The 21,820-nt window shown below is 40.8% G+C and overlaps 1 protein-coding gene across 1 annotated transcript in view; it reads right to left on the minus strand.

The window, feature by feature from the left end:
• Positions 1-17,020: 17,020 nt before the first annotated feature.
• The window catches only part of ITGA8 (integrin subunit alpha 8), a 190,197-nt gene continuing 185,397 nt past the window's right edge, over positions 17,021-21,820 (minus strand). The window contains exon 30 of the mRNA XM_020881335.2: positions 17,021-20,095. Within this exon, the coding sequence (XP_020736994.2) occupies positions 20,009-20,095 (87 nt within the window). The 3' untranslated portion in view covers positions 17,021-20,008. The remainder of the gene's footprint in view (positions 20,096-21,820) is intronic.

The raw sequence follows: 21,820 nt of genomic DNA on the forward strand, positions 1-21,820 counted from the left end.
CTCAATGGAGTCGGTTTGAATAAGCTCTGGGAGTTGGTGATGGACAGGGAAGCTTGGCATGCTGCAGTCCATATGGTGGCAAAGAGTCGGACATGACTGAGTGACTGAACTATCTATCTATCTATTAAACCCAAAATACTGTGTTAAAATATCCTACAATTTTCACATGTAATTTACTATGTATATTTATTCATATATATATTCAAGTACACACTGGTATATTTAAAATGGATAATCAACAAGGACCTACTGTATAGCACAGGGAACTCTGTTCAATGTTATGTGGCAGCCTGGATGAGAGGGGAGTTTGGGTGAGACTGGATACATGTACAGAGATGGCTGAGTCCCTTCAATGTTCACCTGAAACTATCACAACATTGGTTAATCAGCCATATCCCGTTACAAAGTAAAAAGTTAAAATAATAAAATCAAAACCAACAAAAAATGATAAAGATATTTATTTTGTATAATTATTAAATAATTTCACATTCAGGTCTAAAATGTATCAAAGCTTGTATGTCTTGGTTTATTTTGAGATGACAATAAAGCTTAGCTTTATCTATTAAAAAAAAACTTGCAAGTTCCTGATGTAATGGTATATTAAGTATTGGCAGATAATATTTAAAGAGTGGGAATCCATCCTGCCTAATTCTGATTATCTCCTTATTGCTCATTAACTTGACTTATGAAAACTGTCCTCTTTCTCCCCTTTAATTTGTTCTAAGTACTTCCTACTTACTTAACTAACATGATGTCAGATGTCAAGTGATTGAAATGTAACTAACCCTTGAACTGCTAATCTGGCAGAGATGGGGAGCATGGGTTGGGTAAGTGTTGTCATTTAAAGGTGTTATATGGAAACCCATGCACATATGGACAATTAATCTATGACAAAGGAGACAAGAATATACAATGGAGAAAAGACAGTCTCTTCAATAAGTAGTGCTGGGAAAACTGGATGGCTCCATGGAAAGGAATAAAATTAGAACATTTCCTCACACCTCATACAAAAATAAACTCAAAATGGATTAAAGACCTAAGTATAAGACCTGAAACCATAAAATTCCTAAAAGAGAACATAGGCAGAACAGTCTTTGACATAAATCATAGCAATAATTTTTGGGATCTGTCTCTTAAGGCGAAAAAAACAAAAGCATAAATAAACAAATGGGATCTAATAAAACTTAAAAGCTTTCGCACAGCAAAGGAAACCACTGACAAAACAAAAAGACAGCCTACTGAACGGGAGAAAATATTTGCCAGTGATATAATGACTAAGGGGCTAATAAGAGTCTAGTGAGAAAAACAGAGAGCAGTAGAATCTCTGACATAGCCAGTGTTTTCCAAACCACTTTGGAGATTTAAAAAGCCCCCATAGAAATAGATATATAATAACTATTTAAATTTAAATATTATTTGTTGGTTTATTTGTGGTCTGTTCATCCATGAGACTCATACTCCATGAAGGGAGGAAATATTTTGTTTATTATTGTATGGTGGTGGTGGTTTTGTTGCTAATTCATGACCCACTCTTGGGACCCCATGGACTGTAGCCCACCAGGTTCCTCTGTCCATGGAATTCTCCAGGCAAGAATACTGCAGTGGGTTGCCATTTCCTTCTCCAGGGGATCTTCCCCTCCCCAGGGATCAGATTTGTGTCTTATCACTGTATATTCAGTGCCTAAACAATGCTTTGCTATGGTAGCTACTCAATGCTACCATTTGTTAATTGAATGAGTGAATGAATTCACCAACAGTGGCTTAGCAAAAAGGATTCTGAAGAATGAAGAAATCCTGAGCAGATAGTGTAGAGTTAGATCACCTTGAGATCACCAAAGATAATTCAGTTTGGATTTCAGGATAGATAAAATATTACCCCTCCCCGCAAAGATGTCCATGTTCAAATCCGTGGAAGCTATGAATGTACCATGTTACATGCCAATGGATAATAAGGTTGCAGATGGAACTAAGGATGCTAATTAAGTGATTTTTTTAAAAACAGTAATTACAGTTTAATCTTCATTTCCTTGTTCAGTTGGCCATGGGATAATGAAATCACTGTTGTAAACAGTCAGATCCAAAGTAAGGAGATAATTCTGGGTTTTCCGAATGGGCCTTTAAAGTAATCATAAGTGTCCTTTAAAGTGACACAGGGAGGCAGAAGAGGAGGTCGGAGTCAGAGAGATTTGAATATGCTGTGCTGCTGACTTTAAAGATGAAGAAAGGGGCCATGGTTCAAGGAGCACAGGCCACCTCCAGCAGCTGGAAAATAAAGGGTAGCAGGTTTTCCTGTGGAGCTTCCGGAAGAACACAATCCTTCTAACACTGATTTTAACCCAGTGAGACCCCTTTCAGACTTCTGACCTGCAGAACTTAGGGATTTCTTCCTTTATATCAGATATGAGCATGTGATTCAGACCTGGCCAACTAGACCATTGCATTTGTCTGGTCATCATTATTAGTGAAGGGTGGGACTTAATCTGAGTCAATGAAAGGAAAAGTATTTTTCTGGGACCTTTGGGAGAGAGGCTTATGGGCTTGAACCCTAAAGATATGGGGAGCCGTCTTATCACCACGGAGAGCCAGAAACTGAAGGCAACATGAGGAGCTCAGAGCCAAGATTGGATATCCAGGTCAAGCTGCTCCTGACTTTTTCCATGACATGAGCCAAGAAATATTTTTTGCATAAGCCAGAATTGGGTTCTGGCTTTAAATTGGGTTTTCCAATTCTGTTAGTGAGTTTTTAGTGAAGAGGCATAGCAAAGTGAGAGAAATGAATTCTAAGTCTTTTATAGTTTTTATGTATACATGCATATATTCTCATCATAGAGTGTATGTTCAGCCAGTACCAACCAGTCACTTTTTCATTTTTATAAAGATCTGAGCTTTGTTGTTGTTGTTGTTTGGTTGCTAAGTCATATCTGACTCTTTGTGACCCCATGGACTACAGCATGCCAAGCTCCCCTGTCCTTCACTATCTCCCAGAGTTTGCTCAGATGCATGTCCACTGAATTGGTGATGCTATTTAACCATCTCATCCTCTGCTGTCCCCTTCTCCATTTGCCTTAAATCTTTCCCAGCATCAGGGCCTTTTTACAATTGGTTAGCTCTCTGCATCAGGTGGCCAAAGTATTGGAGTTTCAGCTTCACCATGGGTCCTTCCAATGAATATTCAATGTTGTTTTCCTTTAGAATTGACTGGTTTGACTTAAAGCACCCCTTTTCCAAGCACCACTGATAGTAGCTCTTTGTAGACAGGTGGTCAGCCTGAATCTGTGTGACCCTTAGTGTCAAGATTGTATCAGGAAGGCAGGACTCTATCATGGAATTTTGCTGTAACAAATCTTCCATCTTTGTGTGTTCCTCATGATGCTATTGACTAGCATAATTAAACTCTTCATTATTTGAAAACATTGGCTAATAAACATTTTTAATATTACCAGGAGGTCATTTTTAAAGTGCAATACTTAAAAAAAATGATTTGTCTTCACTAAGTAATTTTGCTTGGTTTTCTTATGGTTCATCCATATTTAACTAACATATTTCTTAAAAACTCGTGAACATGATCTTATACATTGTTGTTAAGCCGTTAAGTTGTGTCCAACTCTGCCAGCCCTTGGTTTCTGAAGGGGCCCTGCTGCTAAAGACCAGCTGCTTGTTACTGCAGGATGTAGACCCAGTTGTTGATCTTCTAGCTTTTCAAGAGGCCATAAATTTGGATATTTTTGTGCAGCCCCAAAGCTTTGCATATAGGAATCAAATTACAATATAAAAAAAATACTTTATGGACTGAGTCAGTCCCTAACAAGAGAAGTCAAGTCCATAGGCTACATCGTGTCTCCCAGACCACAAGCTCGTCTTTCCAGAATACACTGATTGGTCTCCTGCATCAAGAGGTGGCATCAGCTTCAGTCGATCATCAATCCAGTTGTGTTCACTGTGCTGGTGTTTCATTTTCAGACGCTTTGGGATATTATTAACCCTGACATGACCAATAAGTACAAAGGTTATGACACTGTTAAAAAACACTAGTAATTGCTGAAACCCTGGGTAATCATTGGTGATGTTGTTCAGTCCCTAAGTTGTGTCCAACTCTTTGTGACTCCATGGACTATAGCATGCCAGGCTTCCCTGTCCCTCACCATCTCCCAGAATTCTCCCAAGTTTATGTCCATTAAATCAGTGATGGCATCCAACCATCTTGTCCTCTGCCATCCTCTTCTCCTTTTGCTTTCAATCTTTCCCAGCACCAGTTTTTTCCAATGAGTCAGCTCTTTGCATCTGGTGGCCAAAGCATAGGAGTTTCAGCTTCAGCTTTAGTCCTTTCAGTGAATATTCAGTTTATTTTCCTTAGGATTGACTGGTTTGATCTCCTTGCTGTCCAAGGGACTCTCAAGAATCTTCTCCAGCACCACAATTCAAAAGCATCAGTTATTTAGCATTTAGCCTTCTTTATGGTCCAACTCTCACATCTGTACATGACTGCTGGAAAAACCATAGATTTGACTATATGGACCTTTGTCAGCAAAGTGATTTCTTTGATTTTTAATACACTGTCTAGGTTTGTCATATCCTTCCTTCCAAGAAACAAGCATCTTCAAAATTCACGGCTGCAGTCACCATCCACAGTGATTTTGGAATCCAAGAAGAGAAAAATCTGTCACTGCTTCCCCCTTTTCCCCATTTATTTGCCATGAAGTTTTGAGACCAGATGCCATGATCTTGGTTTTTTGCATGTTGAGTTTTAAGCCAGCTTTTTCAGTCTCCTCCTTCACCTTCATCAAGAGGCTCTTTAGTTCCTCTTCACTTTCTGCCAGTGGAGTGGTATCACCTGCATATCTGAGATTGTTGATATTTCCCCGGCAGCCTTGATTCCAGCTTGCATCTCATCCAGCCTGGTATTTCACATGATGTACCCTGGATATAAGTTAAATAAGCAGGGTGACAATATACAACCTTGTCATACTTCTTTCCTGATTTTGAACCAGTCAGTTGTTCAATGTAAGGTTCTAACTGTTGCTTCTTGACCTGCATATACATTTCTCAGGAGATGGGTAAGATGGTTTGGTATTCCCATCTCTTTAAGAATTTCCCACAATTTGTTGTGATATACACGAATGCTTTTGAGTAGTCAATGAAACAGATGTAGATGTTTTCCTGGAATTTCCGTGCTTTCGCTATGACCCAGTGAAAGTTGGCAGTTTGATCTCTGGTTCCTCTACCTTTTCTAAACCCATGTTGTACATCTGGAAGTTCTTGATTCAAGTACTCCTGAAGCCTAACTTGAAGGATTTTGAGCATAACCTTACTAACAAGGAAAGTGAGTGCAATCATCTGGTATTTTGAACATTGTTTAGCGTGGATAATTGTTAGTCAAATCCATGTCACCTACCTCCAATACTCAAGGTCGTTTAAGATTCCTGTGTCCTCTAAGCAGCATGTAGCCTATACAATAAGGTATTTGCCTGAGGTGTTGTCTAGAAACTTGAAGTCAGCTGCATATAATTGGAGCTGAGCTGGTTAATACTGATTGGGACCACTAACCCTCCACTTGGACCTGTGTGAGCATCCTTTTGTCCTCAGAGGGCTGAAAACTCCACCCTCAGATCATGCTAAGCACCTCCATTTTTAAAATTCAAGAATAGTTGATTTACAGTGTTGTGTTGATTTCTGCTGTACAACAGTAATTCAGTTATATGTATATACACATTCTTTTTCATATTCTTTTCCATTAGTTTGTCACAGGGTATAGTATAGAGTTCCCTGTGCTATTTAGTAGGATTTTGTTGTTTATCCATCCTGTATAGAATAGTTTGCATTTACTAATTGCAAACTCCAGTTCTGAATGTGGAGAACCCTGTAGCTTAGTTATACCTGCACAGAACCATGATGATGACCACACCTTCTCCCAGTCACCTTTCCTCACATTTCCCACACCTCACACTTCTCTGCTGCCTTATCCGAGGGATGCCCTGAGCCTCTGGTCTTCAGGGAGGTAGATCTGAGACCTGTTCTTTCTTGAGTGCCTTATGAACAAACCCTCAGTGCAAACCTTAGCATGTTAGCATTTTGCTCACCGAACATCTAGCTCAATGAACCTGGTCTGGTAGTGTTTTTTTTTTTTAAATTAATTAATTTATTTTAATTGGAGAATAATTATTTTACAGAGTGAAGTAAGTCAGAAAGACAAATACTGTGTATAAACACATATAAATGGCATTTAGAAAGATGGTACCAACAATCCTGTGTGCAGGGCAGCAAAGGAGACACAGATGTAGAGAACAGACTTCTGACTCAGGGAGAAGGTGAGGGTGGAATGATTTGAGAGAATAGCATTGAAACATATACATTACCACATGTGACACAGATGACCAGTGAGAGTTCAACACATCAAGCGGAATACCCAAAGCTGGTAATGTTATGATGGGAGGATATTAGAGAAAAGAAGGCCACACAAGGAAATGGGGAGAAAAGGACAAAAGTTGCACCTATGTTGTGGATGAATTATTTGGGAGTAAATGTGATTCTGAAGGAGAAAGACTCCTAAAACATGTGAAAAGTCTATGATATACAACCTTCAACATTAGCAAAATTTAAAAAATAGATAAAATAGGAAAAGTTTTGAGCGTTGGCTATGGGATTCAACCTACAAAATAGATATCTATTAACCTAAAACTTTCCAGGAGAAGGCTAGCAATTTGTTGAACTTAAGGATTATACATAGTAAAAGCCCATTCGTTTTCCTCTAAGCAACCTGGGCAGTAAATTGGATAGTAGATCATGTTTTAGCCCAGTTAAGATACTGTTTTATACTCAGGTTGAAACTTTTCCATTTCAAAATGACTTTACGTGCCAGAATAATTCTTTACCATTCATCAAACAGTGCAGGTAGACAGATAAGAGAGGAAGAGAAGGGATGACAAATCCTCTGATGATTCCAGCAAAGGTATGGCTGTTTGAGGAGCATTAATGCTGGCCACACTCACAGCCGTGAGCCACCATCCCTGGGTGACCTCAGCTTGGATTATCAGGCTGCCGGTCCCTGAAGTTATTAAAGCGAGAGCAGCACAGACATCAAAGAGGAACAGATAAAAAGACCTGATGTTTTTGAACCGTTTAAAAAAGGCACTCCACAAAATCTTATCAGAAGCTCTAATAGTTTCCAATAGTTAACTGCTGTGCAAGATTTAGTGTCCCCAAGATCTTCCAACTTTAGTTAACAGCATCTTCCTGGTCAATAAATTTAGGGCAAAAAGTTTTAAGAGCATGAATCAGCCGTTGAATTTCCTCTCTGAAAACACCCAGGATTCTTTCTTTCCAAATAAAACCCACACCATCCGAAAACCCACGCATTTTCAAACAGCACAATGGCTGCATGATGGAAGCGGCTGTGTTACATAGTCCCAGCTGCTTCTCCAGCCACGGAACTTAACTCTCTCCAGATGTAACCCTTCACTCCTTCTCCCTCCTCATAATTTTTGTCTCGACTAAAACACAACTAAAAGAGAATTTTTTTTTTTCCTCATGTGACCTCAGAAGCAGGAGACACTGAATTACAGCTGCAGGGATAGCACACTTGCTGAGTGCAGTTTCTCTTCTGCTCCTTGGATAGATACATAAGGGGGAAAAAGAAGTATTATGAGGGAAAAAGAAGACTTGAAGTCCTCAAAAACACTAGATCAGAAAAACTTGTACTATTATCACAGGAAAATCTTGGTCAAAAAAAGCACAAGGTGTCATTGTGTCTCTGTGGGACGTAGCTTATAAATAGACATGTTTACTTGACTGGAGGAAGGTCTGAAGTCGAAAGCAGGAGTTTCTTTTACAATTAATGGAGCAACTTCAGTCTTGTAATACTGTAGTTATAGTAACAGTTATAGTAATAGTTCTGAAAGAAAGGTCCTCTGAAGATGACAACATTTTAAAGAATGTGAAGGGTTATTTTTATGCTGAAGGTGAAAGTGAAAGTTTCTTAGTCATGTCCGACTCTGCGACCCTATTGTCTATACAGTCCTTGGAATTCTCTAGGCCAGAATACTGGAGTGGGTAGCTTTTCCCTTCTCCAGGGGATCTTCCCAACCCAGAGATCAAACCCAGTCTCCCGCAAGGAAGGTGGATTCTTTACCAGCTGAGCCACAAGGGAAGCCCAAGAATACTGGAGTGGGTAGCCTGTCCCTTCTCCAGGGGATCTTCCTGACCCAGGAATCGAACTGGGGTCTCCTGCATTGCAGGTGGATTCTTTACCAACTGAGCTACCAGGGAAGCCCACTTTTATGCTAGCTTCCTTGTTTATAGTCCTATTCATATGTACTCCTGATACTTGCCCATACAAATTTCAAAAAAAATGCTCCATTCATTTATGTGTGTCTGTGTATATTTGTGCATGCTCAGTTGCTTCAGTCGGGTCTGACTCTTTGCAACCTTATGGATTGTAGCTTGCCAGTCTCCTCTGTCCATTGGATTCTCCAGACAAGAATACTGGAAAGGGTTGCCGTGCCCTCCTCCAGGGGATCTTCCCGACCCAGGGATTGAACCTGCATTTCCTGCGGCTCCTGCATTGAGGAAGGATTCTTTTACAACTGAGCTGCTGGGGAAGCGTGTGTGTGTGTGTGTGTGTGTGTGTATGTGTGTGTATGTGTGTGTATGTCTATATTATATGTAATACTTCATTATACTTAAGTCATATTGTGTAGCCCAAGAGGTATTTTTCCCTCTTCTGCCTGGAACCCTTCTCTAGTATATATGTATATTATGGAGAATTATCCTAGGATTTTCTCCAGACCTGGCACATAACCAGCGGTGGGGGGCCGGCGGCCGGCGGGGAATGAAGAGAATCTCTTCCCTGCTCTGCCTCCAGGTGACTGCGGCCTCTTCTACCCCAGGGGATTCCTGGCCAGGCCCCTTCCGTGGGACATTGCTCCTTTCTCACAAGTTGTGGTGGGGCTGGGCGTCAGGGCATGTCCCACCTCTCTTTTTTGGCCCTGTACCTTGGAGGATTTCAGGGAAACTGAATAGAATCAAGGTTGAGAGTGGACTGTGGTTTCCTGCAAGCTTGTCCTGCTTTCAGATGAGCTACTTACATTATTATATATATTACTGGCTTGGCCAAAAATTTCATTTGAGTCTTTCCATAAGATGTTATGGGAAACATCTATGGAAAAATACTGGTCAACCCAGTATTTCTCATGAATCTACAGGTTGGCAGGAAATAAGTTGATTCACACTAAACTTGGGTGGGGGTGGTTCTGGTCCATTCACCTCTCCCCTCCTCCTGAGATGGGGAGGTTAACCCTGACATGTCCTTCTCATGGGAATGGCTGAGTTAATGGAGAGCAAGTCTTATCATGCATGTGGTATTTTTCAGGCCTCTGCTAGCTGCCCATCTGGTAACATCCCAGGGACCAAGGCATGTCACATGGTGAACTCAGAATCAGACGTAGAGAAGGAGAGGGGGCCTTAAAGCTACATGTCAAAGAGCACAGGTAGAGGGCAGAGTGAAGAACTGGAACCATTTTTGCAGTCTGTCATTGAAGGGCAGGTTAAGTCCCTCTGAGATGGGGTCCCCGACAGGCACTGCAGTGGAGGAGGAAAGGGAGTGATAAACCTCATATAGATTCTTACTTCCCCACTGTCCACAGGAATAGCATCCAGGAAGTTCCTTTTCGGGATTCCTGTTTCCTTCCTCACTCCCTCGTCCTCAGTTCTAATCTAATCTAATCTCCTTCCCTGTTCTAATCTCCATGTTGCCAGTCTCAGATACCTCACTGGAACCTTTCTCAGTCACTGGACCTCCCCACGGTGCCCATCCTGCTCCAGAGCACATTTCTCAAGTCTGAGCATCCACACTGGAGGAATGCACCTCGGGATGCTGTGCAGCACCTTCTGGGTCTCCATGTGTGGTTCCTTCCCATATCGTCCACCAGCATTCATTGTAGACTCTCCTCTCTCTCTCTCTCTCTCTCTCTCTCTCTCTCTCTCTCTCACACACACACACACACACACACATACACACACACACACACACATCCCTTCCTACTCCTAAGGACAGATACGAATTCGTAAGACAGTGTGATCCAAACACTCAAGGAGGAAGTAAAATACCTTCTGTATCTATTTATTCTGCAAGAGACGTGGATTTGATCCTTGAATTGGGAAGATCCCCTGGAGGAGGGAATGGCAACCCACTGCAGTATTCTTGTCTGGAGAATCCCATGGACAGAGGCACCTGGTGGGCTATGGTCCATGGAGCCGCAAGAGTTGGTCATGACTTAGTACCTCAGCCATCACCACCACCAGTCCTTCATTAGCTCTGGTTTCCAAAAGATGAAAAGAAAATATCAGATTAGTCTCCCAAGTAATGAGATTGGTAGACAGTTATCGTTTGAAGCTTTGGCAGAATATTATATGAGGTCACAGTTTTCCGAAATAAAACCAAAAAATCTATACTTTTTTGATCTGGGAAATAGTGTCATTTAGGTTTCTAACCAATAGCTTTTTGGTGTGAAGAGAACTAGTTAAGATACGCTGTTCTTAAACTCAGAAATCCCTTAGATTTTGCAAGTTAGCTTCAGTCTTGGCAAATGACCTAAAGAATGTGTTTCTCTATCAACATATTCTAATAATTAAAATCAGTTCAGTTCAGATACTCAGTTGTGTCCGACTCTTTGCAACCCCATGGACTGTCGCACACCAGGCCTCCCTGTCCATCACCAACTCCCGGAGCTTGCTCAAATTCACCTCCATTGAGTTAGTGATGCCATCCAGCCATCTCATCCTCTGTCGTCAAATAGCCTGTATATAACTTTAGGGGTTGAAAAATGTTGAGAATATTTCATTACGTGCATGAATCTAAATAGAATTCAGAAAGTAAAAGGGGACAAAAGTTCTGTGGTTCTGATTCCTGTCTCTCTGTAAACTAGATGAATGATTCTGCTTTGTACTTTTTTACTAAAAGCCCACATATTTTAAATTTTCTGGCTCTTGGAGAATCTGAAAAGGATCATCAAGCTTATGGAAAACTATTTTAACCCCATTTTTCTTAAGTGGTTCCTTTTATACATTCAACATGGAATAGAGTAGTTACTTTCAACTTCTTGAAAATGTACAGTCCTGGCCTGTAGAATTGGGCAGACCTTGGTTTGAATGTCAGTTCTGCCATCAGCTGTGGTGTAAACCATCAAACCACTTACTCTGTTGACCTCAATTCATCCACAAAACAGGGATAATCCTAGAATCTGCTCCCATACAGTGGTTGTGAGGATCAAATGAAAACTGCACATACAGCACTTAGCTGAGGACTAACACAGTGAACGCTTTTAATACATTTCATTTTTATTATGATCATTTATATTATTCCATCCTCAACCCCTTCTACTTTGTCTTGCTCATAATAACCCTTCAGACAGTTACTGTCGGGTAATATGCACCTCCCCAACATTGTCTTCTCCAAGTTTAATAATCCCAGGTTGCTCGACCTTTCCTCACACAGAAAGCTGGAGGCACCTATTCTTGTGGGTTTTCTTTCAGTAATGAAACACAGACAGTGCAGCTGACACCTGGAGCTTGTCGGCTTGGATAAACTCCTGAAGCTGAGTGGGGTGAAAGGCCACCAGCCAAAAGGAAATATTCAATGTCCTCCATCCGGATCAGAAGTCATCCCACTTGTCAATGGGTGGGATTCCCAGATAAGGACTGGGAAAGATGATGGTGGGAAGAGCAGATACAGTGGAGAGGAAGAAAGAGAGAAGGCTGGCTTCCTGGCCTGACTCTGCCTATTGGCCAAGCCTGTGAGACCGATGTCCACTGTGAACACGTCATCCATCTGTGCACTGAGGGGCCTTCTCTTGGGGCGTAAATGCCTTCCTACCAGCAAGTGTGTGGTCCAGGGTAGGCTAGTCACCCTTGTTTTATTTTCTTGGTTCTGTCTTCCATTACAGTAGCTGTTTTTCTCAGCTCTGAGTCATTGCAGATCTAAGCCACACTCTCCCTGTGCTGGGCAGTAGGGATGGGGAGCAAACCTTACAGTCCCTTGAAGGACTTCCTTCAGTTCCCCACTTACTCAGTGACCAGCGGCCTCCTCCCTCCTATCACAAAATGCGCATTTATCCATAGAATCCATGAGAATAAGATGGTTATTTCAAGGGAGAAGAAAAGAGAATGAGGATGTGGGTGCTGGTGGAAAGAAATGGAAGAGTAGAGCAGATAAGTGAATTATATAAAAATGCAGTTGGTGGATTTCCCTGAAGGTCCTGTGGTTAAGAGTCAGCCTGCCAATCCAGGGGACATGGGTTCAACTCTGGTCCGGGATTGAGCCCATGGCAACTAAGCCCATGTGTCACAACTACAGAGCCTGTGCTCTAAAGCCCATGCTCCGCAGTAGTTAGAAGCCTGCGGCACTGCAACTAGAGAGTAGCCCCCACTTGCTGCAACTAGAGAAAGCCCATGCACAACAATGAAGACTCAGTGCAGCCAAAAATAAATAAATAAAAATTTAAAAAATGCAGTTGTAAAGTAATTAGCCTCCAACTAATAAAAATAAATAGAAAAAAATGCAGTTGTCTTCATCTTCTGTGTGTGAAGGCAGTAAGTGAGGGAAAGACATCCAAATATTTATGAGTTTATTATATACTCAGCAATACTAGTACATTACCTGAGTGAGGAGAAATCAAAAGACTGATAGAAAGATACTCTCTTTAAATTCCTCAGGCTTTTCCTTAATTCACATGTGCTTCGTCATCTTGGGTTCACTTGTCAAACTGTTCTACACAAGAGAAACTGTTGAAGGAGGATGTGATTGTATCCTCCTCCAAAGACATGATGAGGTTCTAACTTGACTCAGAATGTGACTGGATTAGAGACAGGGTCTTTACAGAGGGGAGCAAGTTAAATGAGGTCATTAGGTTGGACCCTAATCTAATATGCATGGTGTCCTTATAAAAAAGGGGATGCATGCACAGCAGGGGAAGGAGAGGGTGGGACGAACTGAGCGAGTAGAACTGACATATGTACACTACCACGTGTAAGGCAGAGAGCTGGTAGGAGGCTGCGGCATAGCGCAGGGAGCTCAGCTCGGGCTCTGTGATGACCCAGAGGGGTGGGATGGGGGGGGCGTGGTGAGAGGGAGGGGGCGTGGTGATGGGGGAGGGGGGCGTGGTGAGAGGGAGGGGGCGTGGTGATGGGGGAGGGGGGCGTGGTGAGAGGGAGGGGGCGTGGTGATGGGGGAGGGGGGCGTGGGGGGAGGGAGGGAGGCTAAACAGGGAGGGATACCTGTCTATCTATACAGATAGATAGACACGTACATATAGACATCGATCTGTCTATATGTATATATATATATACATCAGGCTGATTCACATTGTTGTGAAGAAACCAACACAACATTGTAAAGCAATTATCCTCCAATTTAAATAAATAAAAACATATGCAAAAAAAGAATGCTAGGGAAAATAAAACTAATTTTTCTAAAGAAGGAAAAAAAGAGAGCATATCAAACTGGTACAGAATACTTGCCCTTAGGATGTCTGCATTCTAGTTGGGGGAACATAAAATGGAATAGGGTTCACTACTCTCGAGAAGCATAAAAATCCATTTTTTCATTAGAACAAAACATGAAAACAAGAAAAAGTGGAGGGACTCATGGGCACAGAGACAGAGGGAAGAAGACGCAAGACAGGCAGGGAGGGAGAAGGAATAACAGGTGAGGAGGAAGGAGTGGAGCGATGCCTTCGCAAACCAAGGAGTGCTTGAAATTGGCAGAAGCTACAGGAGAGGCATGAAAACAATCCCTTCCCTGTCCCCTTGGGAGGGAGCATGGCCCTGCTGACAGCCTGGCTTGGACTTCTGACCTGGAGAACTCTGTGACAACAAATTTCTATTGCTTATAATCCGCCCAATATATGGTAGCTTATAATGGCAGCCCTAGGAAACTAAGAAGAAATGTATATATTTTCAAAAATTAAAAATTCTTATAGAAATAAAAGGGCTTCCAGGTGGCTCAGTGGGGAAGATACTCTGGAGGAGGGCACAGCAATCTACTCCAGTATTCTTGCTAGGAAAATCCCATGGACAGAGGAGCTTGGTGGGCTGAGCCAAGAGTCAGACACGAATGAAGTGACTATGCATATAGAAATAAAAATTGTTAAATTTGCTCATACCCTAAAGTTGACTCAGTGAATGAAAGGTGTAATCTAAAAACTGAAAACCAGGAAGGTCCATTGTTACTGCTTAAGAAAACATCCAGCCTAAAAGCTGGACAGCAGGACAACCTGCTGAAGACTTGGTTGTTCCTGCAAAATAGTACACAGTCAAAGTGAGCAGCAGCATGGAGATATTAAGAACATTCCTATTGCATCATGTTGTGGCACATATAGAAGTTAAAGTCAAGGCTTTTTAGTGTTAAGAGGCACTAGTATCAGGTTATATTTCCATGTGGATGCTGGCCAACAACCCTAAATAACAGAGAACTTATAAACAATTCCAAAAGGAAGAGTGTCAGGCAGATGGTATTTGTGGGGTGCATTGAAGGGGGGAGTGCTTAACTTGACAATCAGAATTGTGCCATATGTACTCTGGCCATTCTCAACTTGCCATTGACTTAAGCATCACTAGGAGGGCAGCCTTTAGATTTTACTTAGCTCCAAAATGAGTTTAGGGACTTCTCTGGTGGTTCAGTGGTTAAGAAGTCACCTTCCAATGCAGGGAGTGCAGGTTCAATCCCTGGTCAGAGAACTAAGATCTCATATGTCTTGGGAAAAATAAGCCCACACATCACAACTACTGAGTCAGCAAACCACAGCAAAGATCCAGAACAGCCAAAAAAAAAAAAAAAGTCCAGACTTCTTAAAAAAAATGTTTAAAAGCAATCAACCTTTTAGTGTCAACAGAGTTCTGAATGAGAAAACCTGCTATACATGGGGAAAGGAACATTAGATTCTAGGGAGGTGCTGTCTTGGCGTTCATGGATAGCAACAGAAGGTTTTCATGTTTGGGCACTTCCTGAGGTCACCAGGATGCTGTGTCTAATAGAGGTAACCTAGGAGTAGGGTGCAACTTTCACAGAGGACTTGTGCAACTCCGGAGGGACTTCTACTTTGTCTCAGGATTCTGCAAGGAGTGATCCTGATCTTATTTTGCCCACTCTAGGTACCCAAACGTCAACTCAACTTTTAGAAACTATTGGTGCAGCTCAGTATCTACATATAAAATGCTGTCAACAGAATTTGGTGAGAAGACTGAGCTCTGGCTGCATACATCCAGTTACAAAGCACTTTACTACTCTATAAGACATGGTAAGAGTTCTTTTATTTCCAACTATGAGCATGCACAGGCTGTCACGGGTGGGCTCGCCCACTATAGGCCATTCTGAGTGTGTGCCAGAAAGTCTTGCCCCTCTCAGATAGTTTCTACTAGGAAGATGCATTGATCTTCAGCACCAATGTTTATAAATCTTAGATTTGGGGTTTTTTTTGTTGTTATCACCAAGTTATTTATTGACACATCAGTACAATCTTGATTGTATTTATGCTCATTCTCCATAGCAGACAGATAACTATTTTCCAGAGCGACAAAGATTTGGTTTTGTATCTTCTTGCCTTGGACACATAAGTGCCTCTGGACCATCCTGAGCTTTTTGATATGTGTAGCCTTTAAAATCTGAGTAATATATAGTGTGAAGTGAAGAGTTCATCTTACTTCTTGTTTTTGGCGATAAGAGGGATTTTTTTCACTGGAATTCATGAATACCAACCAGAGAAGTGGTAAGTTTTTAAATATACAACCAATAAATTGGTCTATATTGAATATTCAATAATATTAGAAATCAAAGTTAAGTGTATACATTAAATGTACTGAATTCGACAGAGGACAAGATGGTTGGATGGCATCATTGACTCAATGGACATAAGTTTGAGCAAACCCCAGGAGATAGTGAAGGACAGGGAAGCCTGATGTGCTGCAGTCCATGGAGTTGCAAAGAGTTGGACATGACTGAGTGACTGTGACCAACAATAACTAATGAAACACAAATTAAAGTAATATTTGAAAATCATTACCAAAATATTTTAGAATACTGACTGAGTTATGAAGGAAGTGTTGTATTTAATGTAAATTGATCTAGTCCCCTTAAGAAACATTATCAAAAAGTACAAAAATCTTCATCTACTTTAACCAAACTACCTCACTCTTGTGAAGTTCATTTATTGAAATAACCAAAAAGAAGCCTCATGTATGAAAGTATTCAATTTCATGCTATTCTTAATAAATGAATTTATGAAGAAATATTTCCAATAAGAAGTATTGTTAAATAAATGATGATCTGCTAATTGGATAAAACATTGGGTAACTATTATAACAACATTATATGAACACTATAAATAGGATATAAAAAGGCCTGTACCTCCAGGCTTTGTAATAGGAGCAAAGATTACAAAAGTGCATATCACATGATTATTACTGTGCACATATTCATTCACTTTAGAATGGTTTTTGAGCACTGACTATATAACAGATGATGGTGCTTAATGTAGGGAACACAAAGGTGAAAAGATATTCCTGCTTGCACAGAGGATTGGCCCAGCTGGAAAATAGTCATGAGAACAATTGGAAAAGTGTAGTAATTCACAAAATGCCATTGGAGACTAGGAGCAGCTTTTGAATTGGTCGAAGAGCCAAAGGAAGGCTTCATTAAAATGTGAAGTTTTCATATGGACACAGTTTGGAAGACAATATAGGGACTTCCCTGGTGGTCCAGTGGTTAAGAACTTGCCTTGCAATTCAGGGGACTTGGGTTTGATCCCTGGTTGGGAAACTAAGATCCCACATGCCACAGAACAACTAAGTCTGTGTTGCAACTATTGATTACATGCCACACCTAGAGAGTCCTGAATAATGTGACAAAGATCCTGCATGCTGCAACCAAGACTCAATATAGCCAAACAAGTAAACAAATATCTTAAAAAGTAAAGGAAACGTAAAGAAAAAGATACCAATTATATGAAAGTGTAGCTATCAGAAATGACTCACATTTTTAAACACATGTATTGAGATTTAATTCCCATAAAACTCATCCATTTAATGCATACAATCCAGTCCTTCTTAGTGTATTCATGCAAACATCACCACAATCTAAATTTAGAACATGTTCGTTATCCAAAGAAGGGTCATGTCCTTTGCTCTTTCAAATTTCTTTCAATGTTAAATGTTTTTATAGTAAAGAATCAAAGTGTGAAGACACAGACCTTTGATGTCTGCCATCATGGGAAAGTTTTACATTGCTTGCAAAAAAACCGACAAATATGTCATCAGGTCTTTAGTTTTTAATTTTATTAGTGGCAAGGTAAATAGGTACATGAAAATCTTCACAGATTCTACACATATATTTAAATAAAACAAGAAAAGGGTTGAGTTCAAAGAAGTGGGGTTTCAGTGGGCAACTGGTCCATGTTGTTTATTTAGTGTATAAAAATCTCCAAGTTTATAAAACTTGATTTGTCCATTTTTTCCCATGTCTTGAAAATAAGCTGCAAGTATTTCAAAAGATATATCTGAAATATATAGATAGATTCTAAGAGAAGCAACAGCATATTACAAATGATGAAAGTGATTGGCTTTATATGATGAGAAGCAGATTTGCTCAGTGCATTTTTAGAATATTTTCCACATGGAGGGACACTCAAGAACTGAGGGGTGGAGGGTTCACCTGACCTCAGTGTGCATTGATGGCCTTCTGCAAACTGCCTATAGATAGCAGTGCCTGTCCTTCTAGATGGGGATCACTTTGGGCTGAGACTGTGAGGATGCTGTAGTTTGCTTTTGAAGTCCTCACACCTTGCTCTGTTCTGGATCCCAGCCTTGTTCCTGGCATCTCAAGCTTCCTCCAGGTGTCTGTATGACCTGGCTTTGATGGTCCCAGCCCTAAGAGTTCCAAGTTCCTTTATGAAGGTTAGCTTAAAAGACAACAGGTGTGTTTTCTCAGGGCTCTTCTGTGACCCCAAATCTTGAGGAGCTATTCTCTCTTGGCCAAAAGTCAGGCATGATGACAAGAGTTGGGGTGTCACTTTAGAGGCAGAGAGCCCTCCTTCCGCTCATCTCAGAGATAGCCACTGCCTGTAGAACCACTTCCACCCAGACAGTGACCACCTAAGACCCCCCGAGGCTGACATGAGACCCTCAAACTCTTTGAAACATGTGCAGTTTTCACTCCCAAGTCAGCCACACACGCTGGGAGCCAGATTTCAGTTCCTGACAGCCTTGAAACTGCTACCATGACAGGATTTAATTCACGAGCAGGCAGAGTATGAACTGTTCAGTGTATTCACCCATGTGCCTTTGATTTGGTTTCCAAAGAAATTCTGCAGCTGGAGCCAGATGGCTTGTCTCCAGGTTAAGGCATGACCAAAAATTTAGTGTCTGTGAGTTTGGCTCATCTTTCGAATCAAGTGTGATTGTTGAAATTGGGACATAAATTTTCCAACTGCTTTGTAAACTGAAGGATTGGGGTCTGCTGGTTTTATCACACTTAATATTCAGGATATTAATTTAAAAAATAACTAATGCCAGTGTAAACATGCTTTTTGATACATAGGTCTATAAAATATTGCACATAAATATAAAATTTGTTCAGCACGTCTTCATAATAATTTTTCATTATCATAAAAAGGATACAAAGTTGTGCAGACTATATAAATTTGGCTGGTCACTTTTACTTAAAATGATACTGTTACATATGATTATGGATTATTTACAAGAGTCTTAAACATCAAGTTTCTGTGATGATTAAATTCAAGATGATGGGAAAATAGCTTAAGTAAAAATTATTTTCCAAAGTCACGTACTATAACGATTAACAGGAAAAATGAAAAGTAAAGTTGAAACAGGCAGTTCTAAATAAAATCCATAGGAATCTGTTTTCTAGGTTCATCACCCATATGCCTAACTTTACGCTTCTTCCTATTTATGTTTAACGTGTCTTTTCTGTGAATGTAAGTTTGACGTAGGGTAAAAAAAAATAGGTATTTAATCCCAAATTAAAATATTGCTATTGCCTCTTATAGATATTAAAAATAATATGCCTGCCCAATTGCTATTTTGTGAATGGACTCTAGAAGTTTTACCATTATTTTTAAGTACCACTCAAGGTTGAGAGTCCCTTGAAATGCTAATTAAGTTAATGGAAAGATGATTTTTTTTTTAGGTAAAAGTAGATATCAATGCAACTTTTTGCAAGGCTAAATTAAGCAGATGTGAGTCCCTGAAAGCATGAATAAAAGTAATTTCATGTAGAAGTCATGAAAGTGAGACAGTCTTCTAATACCAATTCACTTTTCCTTAACCCTATCTAAGTCCTAAGTCCTGTTAAGTTGTGTATTCTGCACAAAATGGACATCTCGGAGGGAAATTTGGTGAGGGATTTAAAAAACCAGCAAACCAAATCTTTAATTTCCACATCCTCTAGAGTGTCAGCCTAGAGTCATGGAAAATAAATAAATAAATCATTATCCTCGCTCACAAAGATGATCTCTGCCATTTCCAAGGTCCTTTTACAGTCCCAACAGCATAGGCTGGTCTCCCTGAGCTGTAACATCACTAGAAGTATTTCTTTTCCAGAGGGAGGTTTCAAATATTCCGTTGTATACAGTAGTGTTGGAAGGTTTGGTCCGAGTTCACCTTCTAAATCCATCCTAACTCAGAGACTGCGTTTTCGAGACTTCAGATGGATTTACCTGGAAAGTAACCTCACGTTCCCATACCCATTTCAAAGTGTCTGCCAAATACAAAATGACTCAAGCCAAAGACATCTTCCACAGCTGCCCAGCGTTTCTGCAGTGTTGAGGAGGCTTCCTTTCCCCACAGGATGACCAGGATCCATGGAAGCTTCTCCAGAGTACAGTGTAGATGAGGTGATGTCTGAGGACGCTGGCAGGTGCAGGACAATCTGGGTTAAACCCTCATGATCCTTCTTTGCTTTGAACTGGACTAGTATTGGAGTTGTTTTTGTCTTTGGCTTTCCTTTTCATGCCTCAGGGGTTTTCTCATTGGTCAGCTGTTCCCGGTCATTCATATCATCCTGGGGTGGTCTTGCTCGGTCAAAGAATCCGCACTAGGAAAGAGAGAAATGGGCCAGCCAGTCAGGTCATCCTGAGAACTCATGAAACCCCTCATTCTAAGAGTATTCCCTTTGTCAGGACTTCCCTAGTGGTCCAGTGGTAAGGCTTCACCTTCCAATGTAGGGGTGCGGGTTTGATCCCTGGTTGAGGAGCTGAGATTCCACATGCCTCAAGGCCAAAAAAACAAAACATACAACAGAGGCAACATTGTAACAAATAAAAATTTTAAAATGGTCCACAGAAAATGTCTTAAAAAAATAACTACCCCGCTTTATATGTTGTCTAAGGAATCTGGTGCTCTGAGACTATAATCTGCCCAGTTCTCCAAATTAGGAGGTGAGAACAGTGTGTTGTTTACCTGCAGAGAGGAATTCATTGCCTATGCAGAGTATCCACGTCCTTCCTTCCATGCCTGTGGTGGTGGGAGAATGTTCTTTCTCTTTGAAAGATTTTTTTTCTTTTTGATGTAGACCATTTTTTAAAGTCTTTTTTGAATTTATTACAATATTGTTTCTGTCTTATATTTTGGTTTTCTGGCCTCAGGGCATGTGAGATCTTAGCTCCCTGATCAGTGTTCCAGGCTGCACCCCCTGCATTGAAAGGGGAAGTCTTAACCACTAGACCACCAGGGAAGTCCTGAGAATTTTCATTATGTATAAACCGTTTATGGATTTTGTATATTTTTCTGGGCTTATAGCAACCTGGCCCAAGGATTTTTTTCTCTGCTTTTCTGCATGTTTCTGGAGCCAACAGCAATGTGAATTCCTGACCAGGGGAAGCAGATTCCTGAAGTGTACTATGGGCTACCTAAAGATGGACTAAAGGAGGAGGTGGAGAGATGCTTATCTCTCTCTCTGCACTTGGTAGAATATCTAGTACACAGAGGACAATTAGATGGGTCCCTTATTTCCATCTCAACAGCTTTCCAGAGACTTTCCAGAGACTTTCCAGAGATCAATCAGCAACTTGGGGAAGAGGTAATTCTTGAATCTTCACTCTCCTGAGCTTCAAATGAGGATTTGGTCTTGGAGAGTACCACTTTCCCTAGAAACCTAAAATCTTAATTCTTATTGTTTCTTAGGCTGGAAGCCCAATTCATTGGCTTTCACTTATAGCCATTGAGTCATCTTTCTCTCGTAGGACTAGTGCATTACTCTATCAATTGCTACATACCATTGCATCATTTATGGACGTAAAGTTACTATGAATAACAGACTAAGACAGAAGTCTATTTCTAAAGATGGACCATGCATTAGACCTGTGTGGGCTCAGGATAGCACAAAACTGCTGATGAAGATCAGAAAAGCCATTACTTAACTCAAAAGGCAAGGTTTTCTCAGTTTATTAAGCATGTCTCATGTTGTTTCAAAATAAAAATACATTATTATTTTGGAGAATGACAACAATAGTACTAAACTAAGATGTAAACTCCGGGAGTTGGTGATGGACAGGGAGGCCTGGTGTGCTACAGTCCATGGGGTCGCAAAGAGTCAGACACGACTGAGCACTGAACTGAACTGAACTGAAGATGTGACTGGATTAATTACTGTTATGGTCATGTCATTGTGACATTGTTTCTATTTTGGAATGGAAAGCTCTGTGAAACTTGGCAGTCCTGTTGGTTTGGGGACCAGAAATTAATTCCCATTGCAGACTTTCAGCAGAAACTTCAGCAAAACACAGGAAAGAGGAAGTTAAGGCTTCTTAATGGAGATGGA

The sequence above is a fragment of the Odocoileus virginianus genome, chromosome 9 (assembly GCF_023699985.2).
Source record: "Odocoileus virginianus isolate 20LAN1187 ecotype Illinois chromosome 9, Ovbor_1.2, whole genome shotgun sequence".
NCBI lineage: Eukaryota > Metazoa > Chordata > Mammalia > Artiodactyla > Cervidae > Odocoileus > Odocoileus virginianus.